The following is a 19,300-nucleotide window of genomic DNA, read 5'->3' as shown; positions in this document are numbered from 1 at the left end:
TCTAGTGAGTAGAGACCAGGGATGCTGCTAAACATTCCATAACGCACTGGTCAGTGTCCCACAGCAAGGAATTAATTATCCAGACCCTGATGTCAATACTGCTCAGGTAATTCTTCTCAGAACTCAGTTCTGAACATGTCACCCTTTAAACCCTTCAGGGGTTACCCACTTTTGTCTTAGGACAAAAACCAGAAAGCCTGATCTAGCATGAAGTTGAGTTGCCAACCAAGACAGGAAATACATTTTCACTTTTTCTGATCCTCTTTACCTGTTTGCTTCACAAAGAAATGGAACTGGCTTTAAAGGATTTTAATTTTATAACAACTATCCTTTTATCTATTTCCTTTCATTCTGCCTCTTTCTTCTAATTATGAATTCCAAAGAGTGCCACATACTAATTATTAGGAAGTCTTATCATTTAATGTGAATTCACCTTGCGTTTAGATAGTCACACTAATGAACCATTCATAAATACCAGTGAACCTCACTGGTTCATTTAGCTCAATAAAGCTCTCCAGAAAACACACATACCCTCCCTCTTCCCACTCAGCCTCACCACTGCCCTGTTTGCTTCAGCCAACTGAGGCTTGACTAGCTTGACTATGGGAGTGTAGCCTCCCATTACCACAGCTTCATTGTATCTAAAAATATAACATGTTTACTAACACACTTTGAAATTGTGTCATTAATAATTAAAGCAAAGTAGCAAGATGAAATACAACACCCTTAATTTTAAATTGTTTATTTACTTACTGCTTTGCAAAATGTGATCAAGTTTAATGCATCTCTGGTTATTGATGTGAAGTAAGGATACGACTGAAGCGACTTAGCAGCAGCAAGGATACCTTACTGTATTCTAAACGAGTTTTGCATATAAAAATCTTTTTTTGGTCTCCAGTCATTTCCAGTTCAAAATGTGAAAATGGAATTGATGATCTTTCTCCCAAATTTGGTCCTTTTCAGTGTTCTTACTGATGTTGAATAGCATAGTCAGTTATGCATTTATGTGAGTCTGAAACCTGAGATTTTCTGACTCTTCAGTCACCTCCATCACCCCTTCAGTACTACCATCTGGACATCCCATTTCTGAGTCCTTCACCGTCTCCTATTCCCACTGCCCCACCATGATCTTAGCCTCAGGGACTTACTTCTTGCCTGGACTATTGTAGTATCCTCCTAACGGCTCTTACTTTCCTCATCCTTGCCTTTTTTGGGTCTAGTTTTGGTACTGCAGCCTGAATGATTCTTTTCCCTGATCATGTCCCTCTTTGGTTAAAATGCTTTGGGGTTTCCCACTGCTCTTAGGATAAAACCAGGAACTCGAACACAATATCACCCTTACCTACTTCTTTTGTCTCACTTTCTGTATTCTAGTTCTCTATGCTTCTTTTATTGTCTTCAATATATCACATTCCTTCTCACCACAGGTCTTTAGCACATGTTGTTTCCCTTACTTTTGATGCTTCCTGACCTTCTGACTGCCTCAGTCAGGTCTTCCTGTTATATACTTCTATGGAACTGTCTAACTCTCCATCACGTATGCCAAAGTTGTAAATTAGAGTTATTTTCCTGATTAATTTACTAATGTTTTGTCCCCTCTAGCCTATCAGCTCTAAGAGAGAAGGGACTGTATTTGTTTTCTCTCACCACTGAGTTGCCAATATGCAACACAGTTAAATGGAATGAATGAAAAAAGTGCTAAGAATCTGAATAATTTAAAAGAGGAGAGCATTTTCTTTAAAGAAAGAACTATGCTATGCATGAAATGAAATACTGGCTAATCTAAAACTAGATGGTACAAAACACTGGCTAATCTAAAACTAGATGGTCTTCAATATTCATTGGAAGGACTGATACTGAAACTGAAACTCCAATATTTTGGCCTCCTGATGCGAAGAACCGACTCATTGGAAAAGACCCTGATGTTGGGAAAGATTGAAGGCGGGAGAAGAAGGGGATGACAGAGAATGAGATGGTTGGATGGCATCACCGACTCGATGGGCATGAGTTTGAGTTAGCTCCGGGAGTTGGTGATGGACAGGGAAGCCTGGCATGCTGCAGTCTGTGGGGTCACAAAGAGTCGGACACGACTGAGCGACTGAACTGAACTGAACTGAGATGGTACAAAGCAGCCATCATCACTAAATCCAGGTCCTTGAATAAAACATTTAAGTAGAAGCACAATAGTTAATCTGATACATACATACACACAAAGAATGTCTTCCTCTTATACACAGCTCTGCTGTGCCAAATTTCTTACGTGACTCACTCTTCCTGGGATAATCCCTGGTCAAGCCTCTTTTACATCATCAAACATGAAGAAAATAATGTATGAGGCACGAGAAAAGCCACGACTTCTGCTATCTCAGTTTTGAAACTAGTAATAGTGAATAGTCAATCAGGCAGGATTTTTTCCCCTTAGAAATAACCAATAAGAATTAGTCCTAGGAACAGACAAGCAAGAAGCAGTTTAGTGAAACATATTGATGTTTATTTAGAACTCTGAAGTGAGTAATGTCTGTCATTGCTGTCTCCCAATTTTCCTTCTGTAGCTTTTTTGTTAGTCAGAACTATCCCCACTGGGCTTTGCACTCCTCTCAACCATTAATTCTATTTCCAGCTTTTCTAATGTTCTTATAAACCCACTTATTCTAAAGTGGAGGTGACTGATGAGGCAACCTCAGAAAGAGTCCCCCCCCCCCAAAAAAAAACGTAAAGGAAACTGTTAAGGCAAAGGAATAAGACTCTACTGGTGGGATTTTAGCCATTGATATGCAGGGGAGGGCGCTGTGGATGGGAAGACACACCTGGGGACCCTGAAACCTCATCCTGTAACAGGTCACTTCTCAACAAGCCTGCTGTGACCATATCCTTAGTAATCAAATCCTCTGAATGGTTCCAAGACTCAACTGTACAACTTTTGCATTGCTGGGCAAATCTGGCTGCACATTAGAATAACCAAGGGAGCTTTCCAAAAATGCTAATGCCTGGATCCATGCAGATCAATTAAATCAGAATCTTTAGGATGTCACCTGCACCTTGATATTTTTAGAAAGCTTACCCGGTGATTCTAAGTATTTAATCAGAGCTATGAACCACTAATCTAGCTATTAGTTATCAATAAAGATTAAAAATAGCCCCTGAGCGTGTTTTAATCCTGCTCCACAGTTAGCCTCAGAAAGCCCTTCTCCCCCCATGATTGTGTTTGTGCTTTACTCATGCACCTTCCTGTTCTTTCAAGGGAAGCATTCAGTTACTCTTTCTGCCCTGGGTCTGCGGCACCATTACTGTACCTTGCCTGTGTGTGTATATATTCCTCATGTTTACACTCAAGGAAACATGGAATAGAGCTAATCTGTGTAGATAAGAGAGTTTAGGAAAAGGACAATGGCCAAAAACTACCACTGTAAGCTTCTAAGAATTATTTCCGTAATGCCAAGTATATGACTTGTTATGATTTGCCTTAAAATATTCTTTATTTATACATGGGAGGGATTATGATTAGTAGCTAGAAGAGTTTTACTTACGCTTTGGGACTGCCCACTCTCTGGATCAAAAATGTGACTTTGAGGCAAGAAAGGCATTCCTTTGTGGTGGTTTCCTTCAGAGCACTCTACTATATACTTGTTTTAATAGTTGTAAAAAAGTTTCAGGTGTAAGAATTAATTAAAAATGGACTAAAACCTAAATATAAAAGCTAAAACTATAAAGCTTTTAGAAGAAAACATAAGGTAAATATTTGTGACCTTGGATTTAATAACATATCCTTAGATATGACACCAACAGTATGAACAACAGAAAAAAAATTAGATAAATTGGACTTCATTAAAATTAAAAACTTGTATACATCAAAGGACATTATCAATAAAGTAAAAAGACAACCTAAAGAATGAGAGAAAATACCTACAAAACATATATCTGATAAGGGTCTTATACCTAAATTATATAAAGATCTCCTACAACTCAATAACGAAAAGACAACCCAAATAAAAAGTGGGCAAAGGAGTTGAACAGACATTTTTCAAAGACAATATATAAATGGTCAATAAGCACAGGAGAAGACGCCCAACATCGTTAGTCATGAGGGAAATGCAAATCAAAACGACAGTGAGATGACACTAGACTAGTGTTGGCAGTCTACTTCTGCTTTATTGACTATGCCAAAGCCTCTGACTGTGTGGATCACAATAAACTGGAAAATTCCGAAAGAGATGGGAATCCCAGACCACCTCACCTGCCTCTTGAGAAACCTGTATGCAGGTCAGGAAGCCACAGTTAGAACTGGACATGAAACAAAAGACTGGTTCCAAATAGGAAAAGGAGGACGTCAAGGCTGAATATTGTCACCCTGCTTGTTTAACTTCTATGCAGAGTACATCATGAGAAACACTGGACTGGAAGAAACACAAGCTGGAATCAAGATTGCCGGGAGAAATATCAATAACCTCAGATATGCAGATGACACCACCCTTATGGCAGAAAGTGAAGAGGAACTAAAAAGCCTCTTGATGAAAGTGAAAGAGGAGACTGAAAAAGTTGGCTTAAAGCTCAACATTCAGAAAACAAAGATGATGGCATCTGGTCCCATCACTTCATGGGAAATAGATGGGGAAACAGTGGAAACAGTGTCAGACTTTATTTTTGGGGGGTCCAAAATCACGGCAGATGGTGATTGCAGCCATGAAATTAAAAGACGCTTACTCCTTGGAAGGAAAGTTATGACCAACCTAGACAGCATATTAAGAAGCAGAGACATTACTTTGCCAACAGGTCCTTTGCCAAAGGTCCATCTAGTCAAGGTCCAATCTACTCCAGTAGATCCTTGTGTATGGCAATGTTCCTAGCAGATTTATTCATAATAGTTAAAAAGTAGAAATAACTGAAGTCCATCAACAAATGAATAGATAAACAAAATGTGGCATGGAATATTAAGTCATAAAAGGAATGAAGTTCTGATGCATGCTGTAACAGGGGTGAACCTTGAAAGCATTATGCTAAGTTATATGGTTTTAAGTTATAAGTTATATGGTTTTTCCAGTGTCATGTATGGATGTGAGAGTTGGACTGTGAAGAAAGCTGAGTGCCGAAGAATTGATGCTTTTGAACTGTGGTGTTGGAGAAGACTCTTGAGAGTCCCTTGGACTGCAAGGAGATCCAACCAGTCCATTCTGAAGGAGATCAGCCCTGGGATTTCTTTGGCAGGAATGATGCTAAAGCTGAAACTCCAATACTTTGGCCACCTCATGCGAAGAGTTGACTCATTGGAAAAGACTCTGATGCTGGGAGGGATTGGGGGCAGGAGGAGAAGGGAACAACAGAGGATGAGATGGCTGGATGGCATCACTGACTCGATGGACATGAGTCTGGGTGAACTCCGGGAGTTGGTGATGGACAGGGAGGGCTGGCGTGCTGCGATTCATGGGGTCGCAAAGAGTCGGACACGACTGAGTGACTGAACTGAACTGAACTGAACTGAAGTACTTATATGAAGTGGCAGTTGTAGGAAAGGGACAATACTCAGGGTCAGAAAATCTGAGGTTGATTCTCAGCCTGAGACTTATTTGCTGTAAGTTTAAAAAAAAACCTACACAATGTTATTAGCCTCAGTCTTCTCATATGTAAGATGGCATAACTGTTCTGTGTACTTTAAAAATTCAATAAAACAAGATAAACAGACACACATACATATATGTATGTATATATGTAATTGCCAGCAGAAGCAGCTACAAGGTGGCAGAAACTCAAATGTCCATTGATGGATAAGTGGAAAAATAAAATGTGTTATGTACATATAATGGAATATTATTCTGTCTTCAAGAGAAAGGAAATTCTGACACTTGCTACAATTGGGTGAGCCTGGAGGACACTGTTCTAAGTGAAATAAGCCAGTTTCAAAAGGACAAGGACTATATGATTCCACTCACATCTGGTATCTGAAGCTGTCAAATTAATAAAGACAAGGTAAAGTAGTGGTTGCCAGGGGCTGTGAAGAGGGAGAATGAGAGGCTGTTGTTTAATGGGTTTAGAGTTTCAGTTTTACAAGATGAAAAAGGTCTGCAGAGTCATTGCACAGCAATGTGCATATGGTGATGGTTTAAGTCGCCAGGTCGTGTCTGACTCTTGCGACCCCACGGACTGTAGCCCGCCAGGCTTCTCTGTCCATGGGGTTTTCCAGGCAAGAATACTGGAGTGGATTGCCATTTCTTTCTCCAGGGGTCTTCCCGACCCAGGTCTTTTGCATTGCAGGCAGATTCTTCACTGACTGAGCTATGAGGGAAGCATATACTTAACACTAAAAATGATTAAGATGGTAAATTCTATGTTATGTGAATTTTACCACAATTAAAAATATCAGTCCCAAATATGTATGTGCTCAATAAATATGTATTAAATACAAATGACCTCATAACAATGAGAGGAAGATCGCAAGGGAGAGAATGCCCTGCCAATGTAACTAAACATATAGACTGAAAATTGCCCATGTTGGAGGAGCAATTTCATATTAGTATATGAAATTATGACACAGTTTGAGCTTTTTAATTATCAAAGAGTTAAACATTTATAATTTGAGATACATTTTAATTACTTCCACCTAAGGCCTATAAAGTAATTTTATTTTAAAACAAGGAATGGAGGGGAAGTTTCAGCCTTAATTGGAGACAGTATCAGAAATAATAAATCTGGCTTACAATATCCCCCTGGCCACTTAAAAAAATAAAAAAAAATTTGATTCTTCATGGAAGCACCAGCTTTATGAGGCTCAAGACAAAGTTGACTGAGCTACGTTATTACTGGGTCAATTCACAAGGCGTGTAGTGCTCTATGTGGGCTCCAGACAGAAAGACACAAAAGAAGAAAACAATCTGGGCCCTCTGGAGTTGACAGCTCATTTGGGAACATGGCCTAGATACACACAGACATGTGCTTGCATGCACATCACACCTAAATGAAATGGTCATCCAGCACAATGAATGACAATGTCAGTAGCAAAAACCGAGTATACAAATGAAGGGTGGTGTCAAAGCTGTTTTTGACAAAACCTTATTTCAAGAGATCTGTCCCTAAATAGAAAACTTCTCAAATCCCTTGAAAATTGTGACCAGAAAAATTCCAGGTCCAATGGACAACTCATGGTTTTTCAAAGCCAGGCCCACTTTTGATTACATTCTAAAATTAACATCTACAAAAGAAAAACAAAAGAAACTTTTTGAAAACAAGTTTACCTTATAGTCAAAATATAACCATCCTTTGGGACATGTTCCATGTTGTTTTGGAATATCTTTCTTTTTTTCTATGACCCAAACCTTTTTTCGCTTACAGATGCTAGGCATAGAAATTGAACACTCTTCACTCGCCCAGAGACCTGGAGGAGAAAATGGTTAGAAATAATCAGAAATAATGGTGACTCTGTAGAAATTCTGTAATGGTCAATTTTTTTTTATGACTGCTTTGGTTTACCATACTTCTTTAAATCTGGAAATTGAACTATATTTAACTACTAACTATAGAGTTCTCAGTGACAAGAGCTAACTGAGCAAAATGCCAAATCAGTAATTCTAATTTAAGAATGTAGAGATTTTGCAAATGCAAGAAAAATGCAAACAAATATTGGAAATGAAATCACAGCACTGTTGAAATTTTTAAGAACATTTGACTTGTTTAACAAAGGATATTTTTGTAGAGTAATATTTTTGTTTTACTAAGAGTGCAAGCTTTAATCAATTGTTGCCATGTGAGACTGGGGGCCTGCTATTTCCAGATCTCCTAAATTTTTAATAAAACCCAGAAAATATAAATTTTTGAAATATTAAGATAAATAAATATTCTTTGTTTTAAAGTATTCCACTTCAAGGTAAAAAGAGGGAAAAGATTCTAAAATAATAGATGATCATTTCTACTCTAATTCTTAAAAATATAATAATTTAGAAAAAAATTTTAGAAAAAATAACTCAGGAACTTCCAATGAAGAAACACTTTTCAACACTGATCCTTGAACAAAACACACACTTTTAGAGACATGCCCTCCAGGAAGATGTATCCCAAAGTCCTCAGTCTCTTAGAAAATAATTAGAAAATCTTTATTTTCAGAGTAAAGGTTATAGAACATATTTCATTAGCATTCAAGTCATAAGTTCCAGAATAGGACAAGGATGCATGTAAACTGCAAGGGAAGATTCTGTTTTCTAGTGTGAGGGGTATGAGCCAAAAAGATATTGGCATTTTGAAGGAGGGGCTGGAATGCTATTTTCAATTCAGATTAGCCGCTATTCTTCCAGAATCACAAACAGCCTTTCTGTAGGCTGTTGTGACACCTGCTGGCAAAAGCGAGCTGACTAACAACATGGTTTCTCCTCTCCTTTCTCTGTAGTTGCCCTTAAGCCGGAGATTGCTTTCCATATTTTTACTTCTCCTGACTTGGGAGGATCTGTTAGGAACATCATTACCTTTTATTGGATAGAAAGCGGAATGGATATGAGTGGACAATCAACCCCAATAACGCTGCACTGATGCATAGAATAAAAAAACCCATCTTAGACACACATGTACCTCTAAATCCAACTGACAGGGAGTTGGTGTTCTAAGGCAAGGAGCAATTAAGGCCAAATGTGTAAAAAAAAGACACTGAATTCAAGGAAAATTTTTCTTAAATGGAAAAAATTTTCAGAGGTTAAAGTTCTGGCCAATTATACACTGGATACTACAAAGAGATTTTTTTAAATGGGCCCATATTGAAGTTTCATAGAGAATAGTATTAGGCAAGTTTTTGACCCATTTCAGTGGGCACATTTTTGGTAGTTTTGGTTCAAGATGAAGGACTTATCTAGATGTAAATTATTTTTAAGAACATGAATGTATGGAACAAGCTATAGGAAACTTAAAACTTAAGACTGATGAAATTAAACACACGCAGTTGAAAAGCAAAATAACCAAACAGAACCTTCTCACTGAATTAATGCAATTAAAAGGAGACTTTGAGTCTTCTGAAAATTATGTTTGCATTATAAACCCCAAAATGGATTAATAAAATAACCTGTTATGGATGAAATGAAGCCACACCTCTGGCTCTCATTAAGGCCCATAGATCTTTCTTTTCCTTTGTCCCAGTTCTGATATATTACTGGTGATCCATCTCTCCAACTGCAAGAAAATTAAGAAATTAAAGGTCTTCTCTCATTCTGCACATTCAGTCTCTAACACCATTTTTGGAGTTCTGGGGTATGGACTGGAGGCATAATTATTTTATTAAATTAAAAAAAATACTCATGTCTTTAGTTAGGGAAATGAAAATTTATAAGTTAAAGATAATGTTTGAAAGCTATTCAACACATTAACCACTAAGATCTAGTCCAATCACTCTGCAAATAAAAAACCCGTCAACCAGGGTTAAATGCAAATTAATCTAGGTCCATACCGAAATTCATCACTGGCTCTTTCTTCTCGAAGTCCAATCCACCAATTTACACCATACTTTGATAGCTATTTAAAAGACAGAGAGAGAGAATGTCAGCATTTATTCTACTTGTTTTCCCTTTACACTATTAAGATTAATGGGGTTGCTGTTAATAGCTTTCTATTCTTCAGTATTTTACCCAATTATTTAAAGAAAAGTACACCAAGGCCAAGCATCTTGAGAAAACCTGAAACTTCATTATTCTAAACTACTCCCTCCTCATTATAGAATAAAATTGGAATCAAATATTTAAAGTAATTTTAGTTTCATATATAACTTTGTTACAATGTTTCTTATATATGTGAAAATAAATTTTCTAACTCTCATAGTAGGGATTTATAAAGTAATATTGTAAAGTGAAATAGAATGTGAATTCCTTTTTAAACTAAAAGTTTAGTGACTTATTCTCTCAATGATTTATAAAAATGTACTGCAAAACCACCTTACTTGAAAAACAATTTGAGGCATAAAGACCTCAATAGTAAAAAGAACTTATATTTTAGGCATTAGTGAAAGTGAAGTCGCCTCTTTGCAACCCCATAGACTGTAGCCTACCAGGCTCCTCTGTCCATGGGATTTTCCAGGCAATAGTACTGGAGTGGATTGCCATTTCCTTCTCCAGGGGATCTTCCCAACCCAGGGCTCAAACCCAGGTCTCCCACATTGTAGACAGACGCTTTACTGTCTGAGCCACCAGGGAAGTCCATAATTTAGGCATTAGTCTGATTGTAAGTATTAGCACTCTCCCCCATTCAAAAGGAAACTACGGTATAGGACAAAAGAATACTGCAGTATTTCCAGTGTTTGACAACTAGAAATTTATCCTTTCTATATTTTATTAATTTATGCCATTATTTATCACATAGATCTCAGTACAATAAAGAATAAATTTGAAACATCATAGACGTGCATGTGTGTATACACATTAGACCAGATGTAATACTGGGCTTATGACCCAGGAAATTGAAATCCCCTCTTCAACTATAAAAAAGGAAGTGGCATTAAGGATTTCTCTAAGGCCTCTAAATCAATATTCTTTATTGTGTGTGTGCTGTGTGTGAAATGTAACTTAATTTTTTATGCTAAAAACCTGTTAATTTGAAGGCATTATACATTTAAATTTTCACTTTCGTTTCTTCTGTAAAGACTTGGAGATGCATTTAAAAAATTTTTTTTTTTTCCCATGTGAATTTCAAGTCATCATACAACAGAATCTAATAGCTCTCTAACATTCTAATTTATACACGAGTATTTTTACTCCTTAACCAGTGTGGCGGTCTGCCATATCAGCAATTTGTGAATAATGCAAGATGGAGCAACTGTAATTTTGGCTCCCTGAGGTGTTGTTTCATGGACATGTTCTTACATGCTAAATTTAGGCTCCTATTGTCAGCCTTTGGAATGGGTCCGTGGAGACTGGCTGTGAACTCAGTGGGAGAACCACAACCATTTCATTCAATCTAAAGAGGTCTCGTGTGCAACAATAGTGGAAATCATGGTCTGATTGTTCATTGCCCCAATTAAGGATCTCTAAAGAAAAATTACAACTACCACATCTTAAGTGGCATATTTATTACCACCTCAATTAAAGCATGGTAATCCTCCACGTGGTACATTACAACCTGTTGTGACATGGGACAGAACTTCATAGGTCAAGTTAGAAGATACTCAGAGTAAAAAATTCAATGTGAAAAATAGATGTTGTGAATTTCAGTTTATGTGTAAAACCACAACAATAAAAGATACTAGTATTCTTTTGTATAAAAAATGTTATACAACCATGGACTTCATCATATCAATTATGCTTTGTTACAAGCATTCATTATAGATAGTATTATATAGGAAGAACACTTACCATAAACAAATAACCCACAGTAATATCCAATATACTAATCTACAAAGCAATATAAGGGAGAACAACCTGTTATCTCTTAAAATGTTTCCATAAAAATAGCAAAACCAAATTATTTTAAGGATTTAAAACACCAGATTTGGGGCAATGACTAATAGATGTGATATATTTTTGTCAGAAATTTTTTGAAATAAAATTGAAAAAATAAGAGTAAATTGCAATTTTGAAGTGCAAATATTTATTGCACAACACAGCATAACAATATAGTTCATGTCAAACAACTCATAAAGTGCTCATGGTTTTTATTTTTTTGGCATTGATCTGACCAATAAGATGACTCAAAAAATTTGTTCTCAAAAATTCCCTTGTGGTCTTCTGTTAGTCAAAGAGGAAATTATGCCTCATCACTTTTCCAGGATGGAAACATTCTACTAAAAAAATTCTGCTTCAGACATTTAAAAAACTGCATCCAGCTTTCTTTCTCAATTATTACTTCTTCTACTCCCCAAAAGAATGATATTTTTGTCTTTCATATTTCTGAGTTACTATTCTTTGTAGTTTGAGTGAACTCCGGGAGATGGTGATGGACAGGGAGGCCTGGCATGCTGTGATTCATGGGGTCGCAAAGAGTTGGACATGACTGAGCGACTGAACTGAACTGAACTGAACTGATTCTTTGTAGAGAAGGTATACAATGCATATGTAACTTTAAAAATATTTAATTACTTCTATTCTTCCTGCTGGAGAAGGCAATGGCACCCCACTCCAGTATTGTTGCCTGGAAAATCCCATGGATGGAGGAGCCTGGTGGGCTCCAGTCCATGGGGTCGCTAAGAGTTGGACACGACTGAGCGACTTCACTTTCACTTTTCCCTTTCATGCATTGGAGAAGGAAATGGCAACCCACTCCAGTGTTCTTGCCTGGAGAATCCCAGGGACGGGGGAGCCTGGTGGGCTGCAGTCTATGGGGTCACACAGAGTCGGACACGACTGCAGCGACTTAGCAGCAGCAGCAGCAGCAGCATTCTTCCTTCAATTATAGGGTGGGTGTGCCACAAAAATGAGTGGTATGACCTCTACATGTTTAGTTCCTCATCCAGAACTTCTGGACTGACCTAAGAAATGTAGGTCACCATAAATACTATTACTATCTTGAACAAAAATTGCCTAATAGCTACAAATTATGCAGGAGGAAGAACTGCTTTAGAAATATATGGCATTCTTTTCTCTAAGTTGATACCCATTCCCTTTGGCTCCCTTGCCCCATTCTGTGTCTCCCCATCCTTTACTCTCTGATAGCTTCCTTCTGTAGCACACTGTGGTGTTGGATCAGTCAGCTGCTCACCTGTAATACTGAAAGAACATTCCATATCAGCCTGGTCATAGGCTGGGTAACACTTTTACCATCTAAGACACCACAGGGTTTGTCTGGTTTGGGATCACTAGATCTAATCCTCAACTCTAGATCATGGCACTGGCTATGCCTTCTTAAATGGCTAAGCCCATGGGGTTTTACTATTCCATTCCATGAGAGGTATTAACTCTGCCATTCCCACTGGCTTCCCAACCACCAAAGACTGAGAGAGTGAATTAAGGAAAAGGTGAACAGAGAAAGGTACAGAGGTTCTCCAAAGACCTAAGCTTTGCTGGAAGGATCAACCAAGTCCTTCACTGTTCATGTCTGAGACAGAGCTGGCAGCTGTCATTTGGGGAGGGATTATATATTATTTTTAATTAATTAAAAAATTGAGGTATAGTTCATTTACAATATTGTATTAGTTTCATGTGTATAACATAGCCATTCAAAATTTTTTACAGATTATACCCCACTAAATTTATTATAAAATAATGGCTATATTTCCCTGTGCTGTATAATATGTCCTTGAAGCTTATTTATTTTATACATAGTAGGTTATACTTCTTAATCCTCTACCCTTATCTTGCCCTCCCCTTTTCTTCTCCCCACTGATGATAACTAGTTCATTTTCTGTATCTATGAGTTTGTTTCTGTTTTGTTATATTCATCATTTGTTTTATTTTTTAGATTCCACATATAAGTGAAAACACACAGTATTTATCTTTCTCTGACTTACTTCATGAAGCACAATACCCTCTTGGTCCATATGTTGTTGCAAATGGCAAAGTTTCATTCTTTTTATGACTAATATTCCACTGTATATATATGACACATCTCTATCCATTTATCTGTTGATGGACATTTAGATTATTTTCCTATCTTGGCTATTGACAAAACATGGTCCCCTGGAGAAGGGAACGGCAAACCACTTCAGTATTCTTGCCTTGAGAACCCCATGAACAATATAAAAAGGCAAAAAGATATGACACTGGAAGAAGACCTCCCCAGGTTGGTAGGTGCCCAATATGCTACTGGAGAAGGGCTCAGTAAAGAATGAAGAGGCTGAGCTAAAGCAAAAACAACACCCAGTTGTGGATGTGATTGATGACAGAAGTAAAGTCTGATGCTGTAAAGAACAATATTGCATAGGAACCTGGAATTTTAGGTCCATGAATCAAGGTAAAGTGGAAGTGGTCAAACAGGAGATAGCAAGAGTGAACATCAACATTTTAGGAATCAGTGAACTAAAATGGACTGGAATGGGTGAATTTAATTCAGATGACCATTACATCTACTACTGTGGGCACGAATCCCTTGGAAGAAATGTAGGAGGACTTATAGTCAACAAAAGAGTCCAAAATGCAGTACTTGGGTGCAATCTCAAAAATGACAGAATGATCTCTGTTTGTTTCCAAGGCAAACCATTCAATATCACAGTAATCTAAGTCTATGCCCCAATCACTGATGCCAAAAAAGCTGAAGTTGAATGGTTCTATAAAGACCTACAAGATCTTCTAGAACCAACACCAAAAAAAGATGTCCTTTTCGTCATAAGGGACTGGAATGCAAAAGTACATAGTCAAGAGATACCTGGAGTAACAAGCTAGTTTGGCCTTGGAATACAAAATGAAGCAGGGCAAAGACTAACAGAATTTTGCCAAGAGAACACACCGGTCATAGCAAATACCTTCTTCCAACAACACAAGAGAAAACTTTACACATGGGCATCACCAGATTGGTCAATACCAAAGTCAGATTGATTATCTGCTTTTCAGCCAAAGATGGAGAAGCTATATACAGTCAACAAAAACAAGACCAGGAGCTGACTGTGGCTCAGATCATGAACTCCTTATTGCAAAATTCAGACTTAAATTGAAGAAAGTAGGGAAAACCACTAGACCATTCAGGTATGGTCTAAATCAAATCCCTTACGATTATACACTGGAAGTGACAAATAGATTCAAGGGATTAGATCTGATAGACAGAGTGCCTGAAGAACTACAGATGGAGGTTCATAACATTGTATAGGAGGCTGTGATCAAAACCATCCCCAAGAAAAAGAAATGCAAAAAGGCAAAATGGTTGTCTGAGGAGGCCTTACAAATAGCTGAGAAAAGAAGAGAATTAAAGGGCCAAGGAGAAAAGGAGAGATATACCCATTTGAATGCAAAGTTCCAAAGAATAGCAAGGAGAGGTAAGAAAGCCTTCCTCAGTGATCAATTCAAAGAAATAGAGGAAAACAATAGAATGGGAAAGACTAGATATCTCTTCAAGAAAATTAGAGATACCAAGGGAACATTTCATACAAAGATGGGCACAGTAAAAGACAGAAATTGTATGGACCTAACAGAAGCTGAAGATATTCAGAAGAGGTGGCAAGAATACACAGAAGAACTATACAAAAAAGATCTTAATGACCCAGATAACTATGATGCTGTGATCACTCACCTAGAGCCAGACATCCTGGGGTGTGAGGTCAAGTGGGCCTTAGGAAGCATCACTATGAACTAAGCTAGTGGAGGTGATGGAATTCCAGCTGAGCTATTTCAAATCCTAAAAAATAATGCTATGAAAGTGCTGCACTCAATACACCAGCAAATTTGGAAAACTCAGCAGTGGCCACAGGACTGGAAAAAGTCAGTTTTCAATACAATGACAAAGAAAGGCAATGCCAAAGAATGTTCAAGCTACTGCACAATTGCACTCATCTCACATGCTAGGCAAAGTAATGCTCAAAATTCTCCAAGCCAGGCTTCAACAGTACGTGAACTGAGAACTTCCAGATATTCAAGCTGGATTTAGAAAAGGTAGAGCAACCAGAGATCAAATTGCCAATATCCACTGGATCACAGAAAAAGCAAGAGAGTTCCATAAAAACATCTATTTCTGCTTTACTGACTATGCCAAAGCTTTTGACTGTGTGAATCGTGACAAACTAGAAAATTCTAAAAGAGATGGGAATACCAGACCACCTGACCTGCCTCCTGAGAAATCTGTATGCAGGTCAGGAAGCAACAATTAGAACTGGAGATGGAACAATGGACTGGTTCTAAATTGGGAAAAGGGTACGTCAAGGCTGTATACTGTCACCCTGCTTATTTAACTTCTATGCAGAATACATCATGCAAAATGCCAGGCTGGATGAAGCACAAGCTGGAATCAAGATTGCCGGGACAAATATCAATAACCTCAGATACGCAGATGACACCACCCTTGTGACAGAGAGTAAAGAGGAACAAAAAAACCTCTTGATGAAAGTGAAAGAGGAGAGTGAAAAAGCTGGCTTAAAATTCAACATTCACAAAACTAGATCATGGCATCCTGTCGCATCACTTCATGGCAAATAGATGAGAGAACAATGGAAGCAGTGACAGACTTTATTTTCTTGGGCTCCAAAATCACTGCAGATGGTGACCACAGCCATGAAATTAAAAGACGCTCGCTCCTTGGAAGAAAAGCTATGACTAAACTAGACAGCACATTAAAAAGCAGAGACATTTACTTTGCCCCCAAAGGTCCATCTAGTCAAAGCTATGGTTTTTCCAGTAGTCATGTATGGATGTGAGAGTTGGACCATAAAGAAAGCTGAGCACTGAAGAATTGATGCTTTTGAACTGTGGTGTTGGAGAAGACTCTTGAGAGTCCCTTAGACTGCAAGGAGATCCAACCAGTCCATCCTAAAGGAGATCAATCCTAAATATTCATTGGAAGGACTGATGCTTAAGCTGAAACTCCAATACTTTGGCCACCTGATGTGAAGAACTGACTCATTTGAAAAGACCCTGATGATGTGACAGATTGAAGGCAGGAGGAGAAGGGGATGGTAGAGGATGAGATGGTTGGATGGCATCAGCGACTCAATGGACGTGAGTTTGAGCAAGCTCCAGGAGTTGGTGATGGACAGGAAAGCCTGGCGTGCTGCAGGCCATGGGGTAGCAAAGAGTTGGACAGAACCGAGCAACTGAACTGAATTGACTGATGAACATTGGGGTGCGTGTATCTTTTAAAATTAGTGTATTTATTTTTTCCAGGTATATACCTAGGAGTGGAATTGCTGGATTCTCTGAGGAAGCTTTGTGCTGTTTTCCACAGTGGCTGCACCAATTTACATTCACACCGACAATATACAAGCGTTACTGTTCAGAGGATGGATTGTTTTAATATAATGCATATGCTGTTCTGCTGCCCACAGCGGTTTTTGAAAATGACCTTGTAAGTCAGATGACTCGAGTTCACTTCCAAATTCCACTACCTAGCTGCTGTGTAACCAAGTTGTTTCACCTCTTTAGAGTCTTAGCTTCCTCATCTGTAAAATCTGCTGATGGCAGACTTCCCACAGAGAGTTGTTAGAAAGATTGAATGCCATTAAACATTGGTGCTTCGCAGTGCTTGACACTGTTACAGTAAGTACTGGCCAATTATCACTTCCTTTTGGGATGTGCCCTTTACATGTTGATAGATTGGTTTTTAGCCATTCACCTGGTCTCTTATTACTGCCACTTGGGGCAAGGGGTCTGCCTCTGCCGTCTAGCTAAAGAGACAAATGTATTTTCTGAGGTTGTGATATATAACTCATTGATACTTAATGTTCTGGTTTTGACTTGAGTGTTCCATTTGTAGGAGATGAAGAGTAGTAATATAATGCATGAACCGATATTTGGGATAGCCTGTTCTCCTGGTTGGTCTGCCACTGTGTCTCTGTGGGGCAGTGCAGTTGTCACCTAAACCCTCTGGTTCTTGGCTTTTCCATCAAAACTCAGTAGTGGACCCAACCTGCATCCTCCTCACTGTATGTGTATCAGAGAGAATTACAGACACAGGAAAGCCCTGTGAGATGTGAGGGAAGACATTTCTCTTACAAGTCAAGGATGCTTTAACATAGAACTTCATTTTAACAGTTAACTTACAAACATATGAAAAGATGATAGAGCAATAAAGGATTCCTGGAGACTATGAAAGAATGTTAAATTATGGAAAAAGAAAAAAGGCTCTCTGTTACCTTTAACAATTTCCTAGGGAAAATTAGGAATGAGGTTGTTCCTCCCTGGTGCCCCCTTGGTAATTTGTACAGACTGCTCTCTTTTCTCTTACTACATTGTGTTATTTCCAGCTTTTTAAAGACACTGACTGTATCTCATTTTTGTGTCCTTGACATTTTTGTGTCCTTGACAAATACCACAGTGCCTGAGACCAAGCTAATGCTCCATAAATGCTTGCTGAAGAAATACATGGAAAACCTGACACTATTCCTTGGTAGTCTATTTCATATGTAACAGATTCTCCATGCTCCTAATTAGCCTAGCTTCTCAAAGGATTAAGTCCAGTCTTTATCTGAAGTTGAAATGTAGAACCACTCCTTACCATTTTCTGTAGAGTCTAAAAAATACTGTACTCTTATAAGTAAAATTTGGAATTTTAAAACAGCATGCACCTCCCAGTAGTCCTTGTCCCTCATCAATGCTTTATCTTCCTGCATGCATCTATCCACGTATCTTTTTCTAAAATACTACGTAGTTCTATTTACTTGTATTGCTTGCAGTCTTCCTGCCTAGACTAGACTATAAGCTCCAGGTGAGCAGGGATTTTGGTCTTTTGGAAGCACTGATAAAACCTCAGTCCCTAGAATAGTAGATGCAAAATAAATAAGCATTGAATGATGGAATGAACCTCACAAAACAATAAAATGCTACTCACTCATCCTTGTTGCTAAAAAAGCATGAGAAGTGAAATAACCAACAAGCATAGTAAACCTGTGTTTCCATTATTTTCTCTAAATCTTTGTAACAGGAAGAAAAACAATTCTTAAAAATCTAAGACTTTCAATGAAACAAATTAATGTCTGGTCTTTTGAAAACAAAACCCCTCAAGGACTGAAGAAGAGTTAAGCTCTGAGTTTCTCATAGTTAATTAAATTTAAGTACCGCTCTTATTTTGCTGTGGATGAATTCTTGTTCATGTGCAGAATGAATAGTGAGAATATCACTGCGCAGCCAGCCACAGACAAACTCAAAGGAGGACCATTCTGAGGCAGAAATATGAAAAAGGTACTCTGCATCCTGATAAAAGAGCCAGGGTGCATCTGAAAGAGAAATAAGCAATGGAAGTGATACAACAATTATTGAGCAATGTAATGCAATCTTAAATAGGGTGTGCTATGATTGACCTCACATGTATAATTTAGTCACTCAACATTAAGAAAATGTGTGTGAATACACCTACTCCCACACATACGTAAGTATACAGTTTACTTATTTTCACTGGTCTTTTTCATATATGAAACACGTATATTCCAAAGTCTGGGCTAGATGCATATTTTAAAATCATGTGCCATAAAAATGGAGTTAAGCTATGATATTAGTCTTTAATAATATTTAATGTCATTTTGATCTTAAAAAATACATATTTATTTATTTGGCTACACCGGGTCTTAGTTGTGGCACGTGGGATCATCCATCTTTGTTGTGGCATGCGGGATCTTCCATCTTTGTTGTGGCACACGGGATCTTCCATCTTTGTTGTGGCATGTGGGATCTTCCATCTTTGTTGTGGCATGCGGGATCATTAGTTAGTTGCAGCATGTGGAATCTAGCTCCCTGACCAGGGATGAAACCAGGGCCTCTTGTATTGGGAGTGTCGAGTC

At 38.1% G+C, this 19,300-nt stretch overlaps 1 protein-coding gene across 2 annotated transcripts in view; it reads right to left on the bottom strand.

Moving 5' to 3' along the window:
* PLA2R1 (phospholipase A2 receptor 1) overlaps positions 1 to 19,300 on the bottom strand; it is a 136,416-nt gene that overhangs the window by 21,742 nt on the left and 95,374 nt on the right. For both annotated transcript variants that reach the window (XM_070799261.1, XM_070799256.1), the window contains exons 17-20: positions 18,582 to 18,739; positions 9,413 to 9,477; positions 9,032 to 9,138; positions 7,224 to 7,363 (exon numbers count right to left, since the gene is read on the bottom strand). In XM_070799261.1, coding sequence (XP_070655362.1) covers positions 7,224 to 7,363; positions 9,032 to 9,138; positions 9,413 to 9,477; positions 18,582 to 18,739 — 470 coding nt within the window. The remainder of the gene's footprint in view (positions 1 to 7,223; positions 7,364 to 9,031; positions 9,139 to 9,412; positions 9,478 to 18,581; positions 18,740 to 19,300) is intronic.

This window comes from Bos indicus, chromosome 2 (genome assembly GCF_029378745.1).
Source record: "Bos indicus isolate NIAB-ARS_2022 breed Sahiwal x Tharparkar chromosome 2, NIAB-ARS_B.indTharparkar_mat_pri_1.0, whole genome shotgun sequence".
NCBI classification, from domain to species: Eukaryota; Metazoa; Chordata; class Mammalia; order Artiodactyla; family Bovidae; genus Bos; species Bos indicus.
The sequence above is the reverse complement of the archived record's forward strand: the minus strand, read 5'-3'. Positions and strand labels throughout refer to the sequence as shown.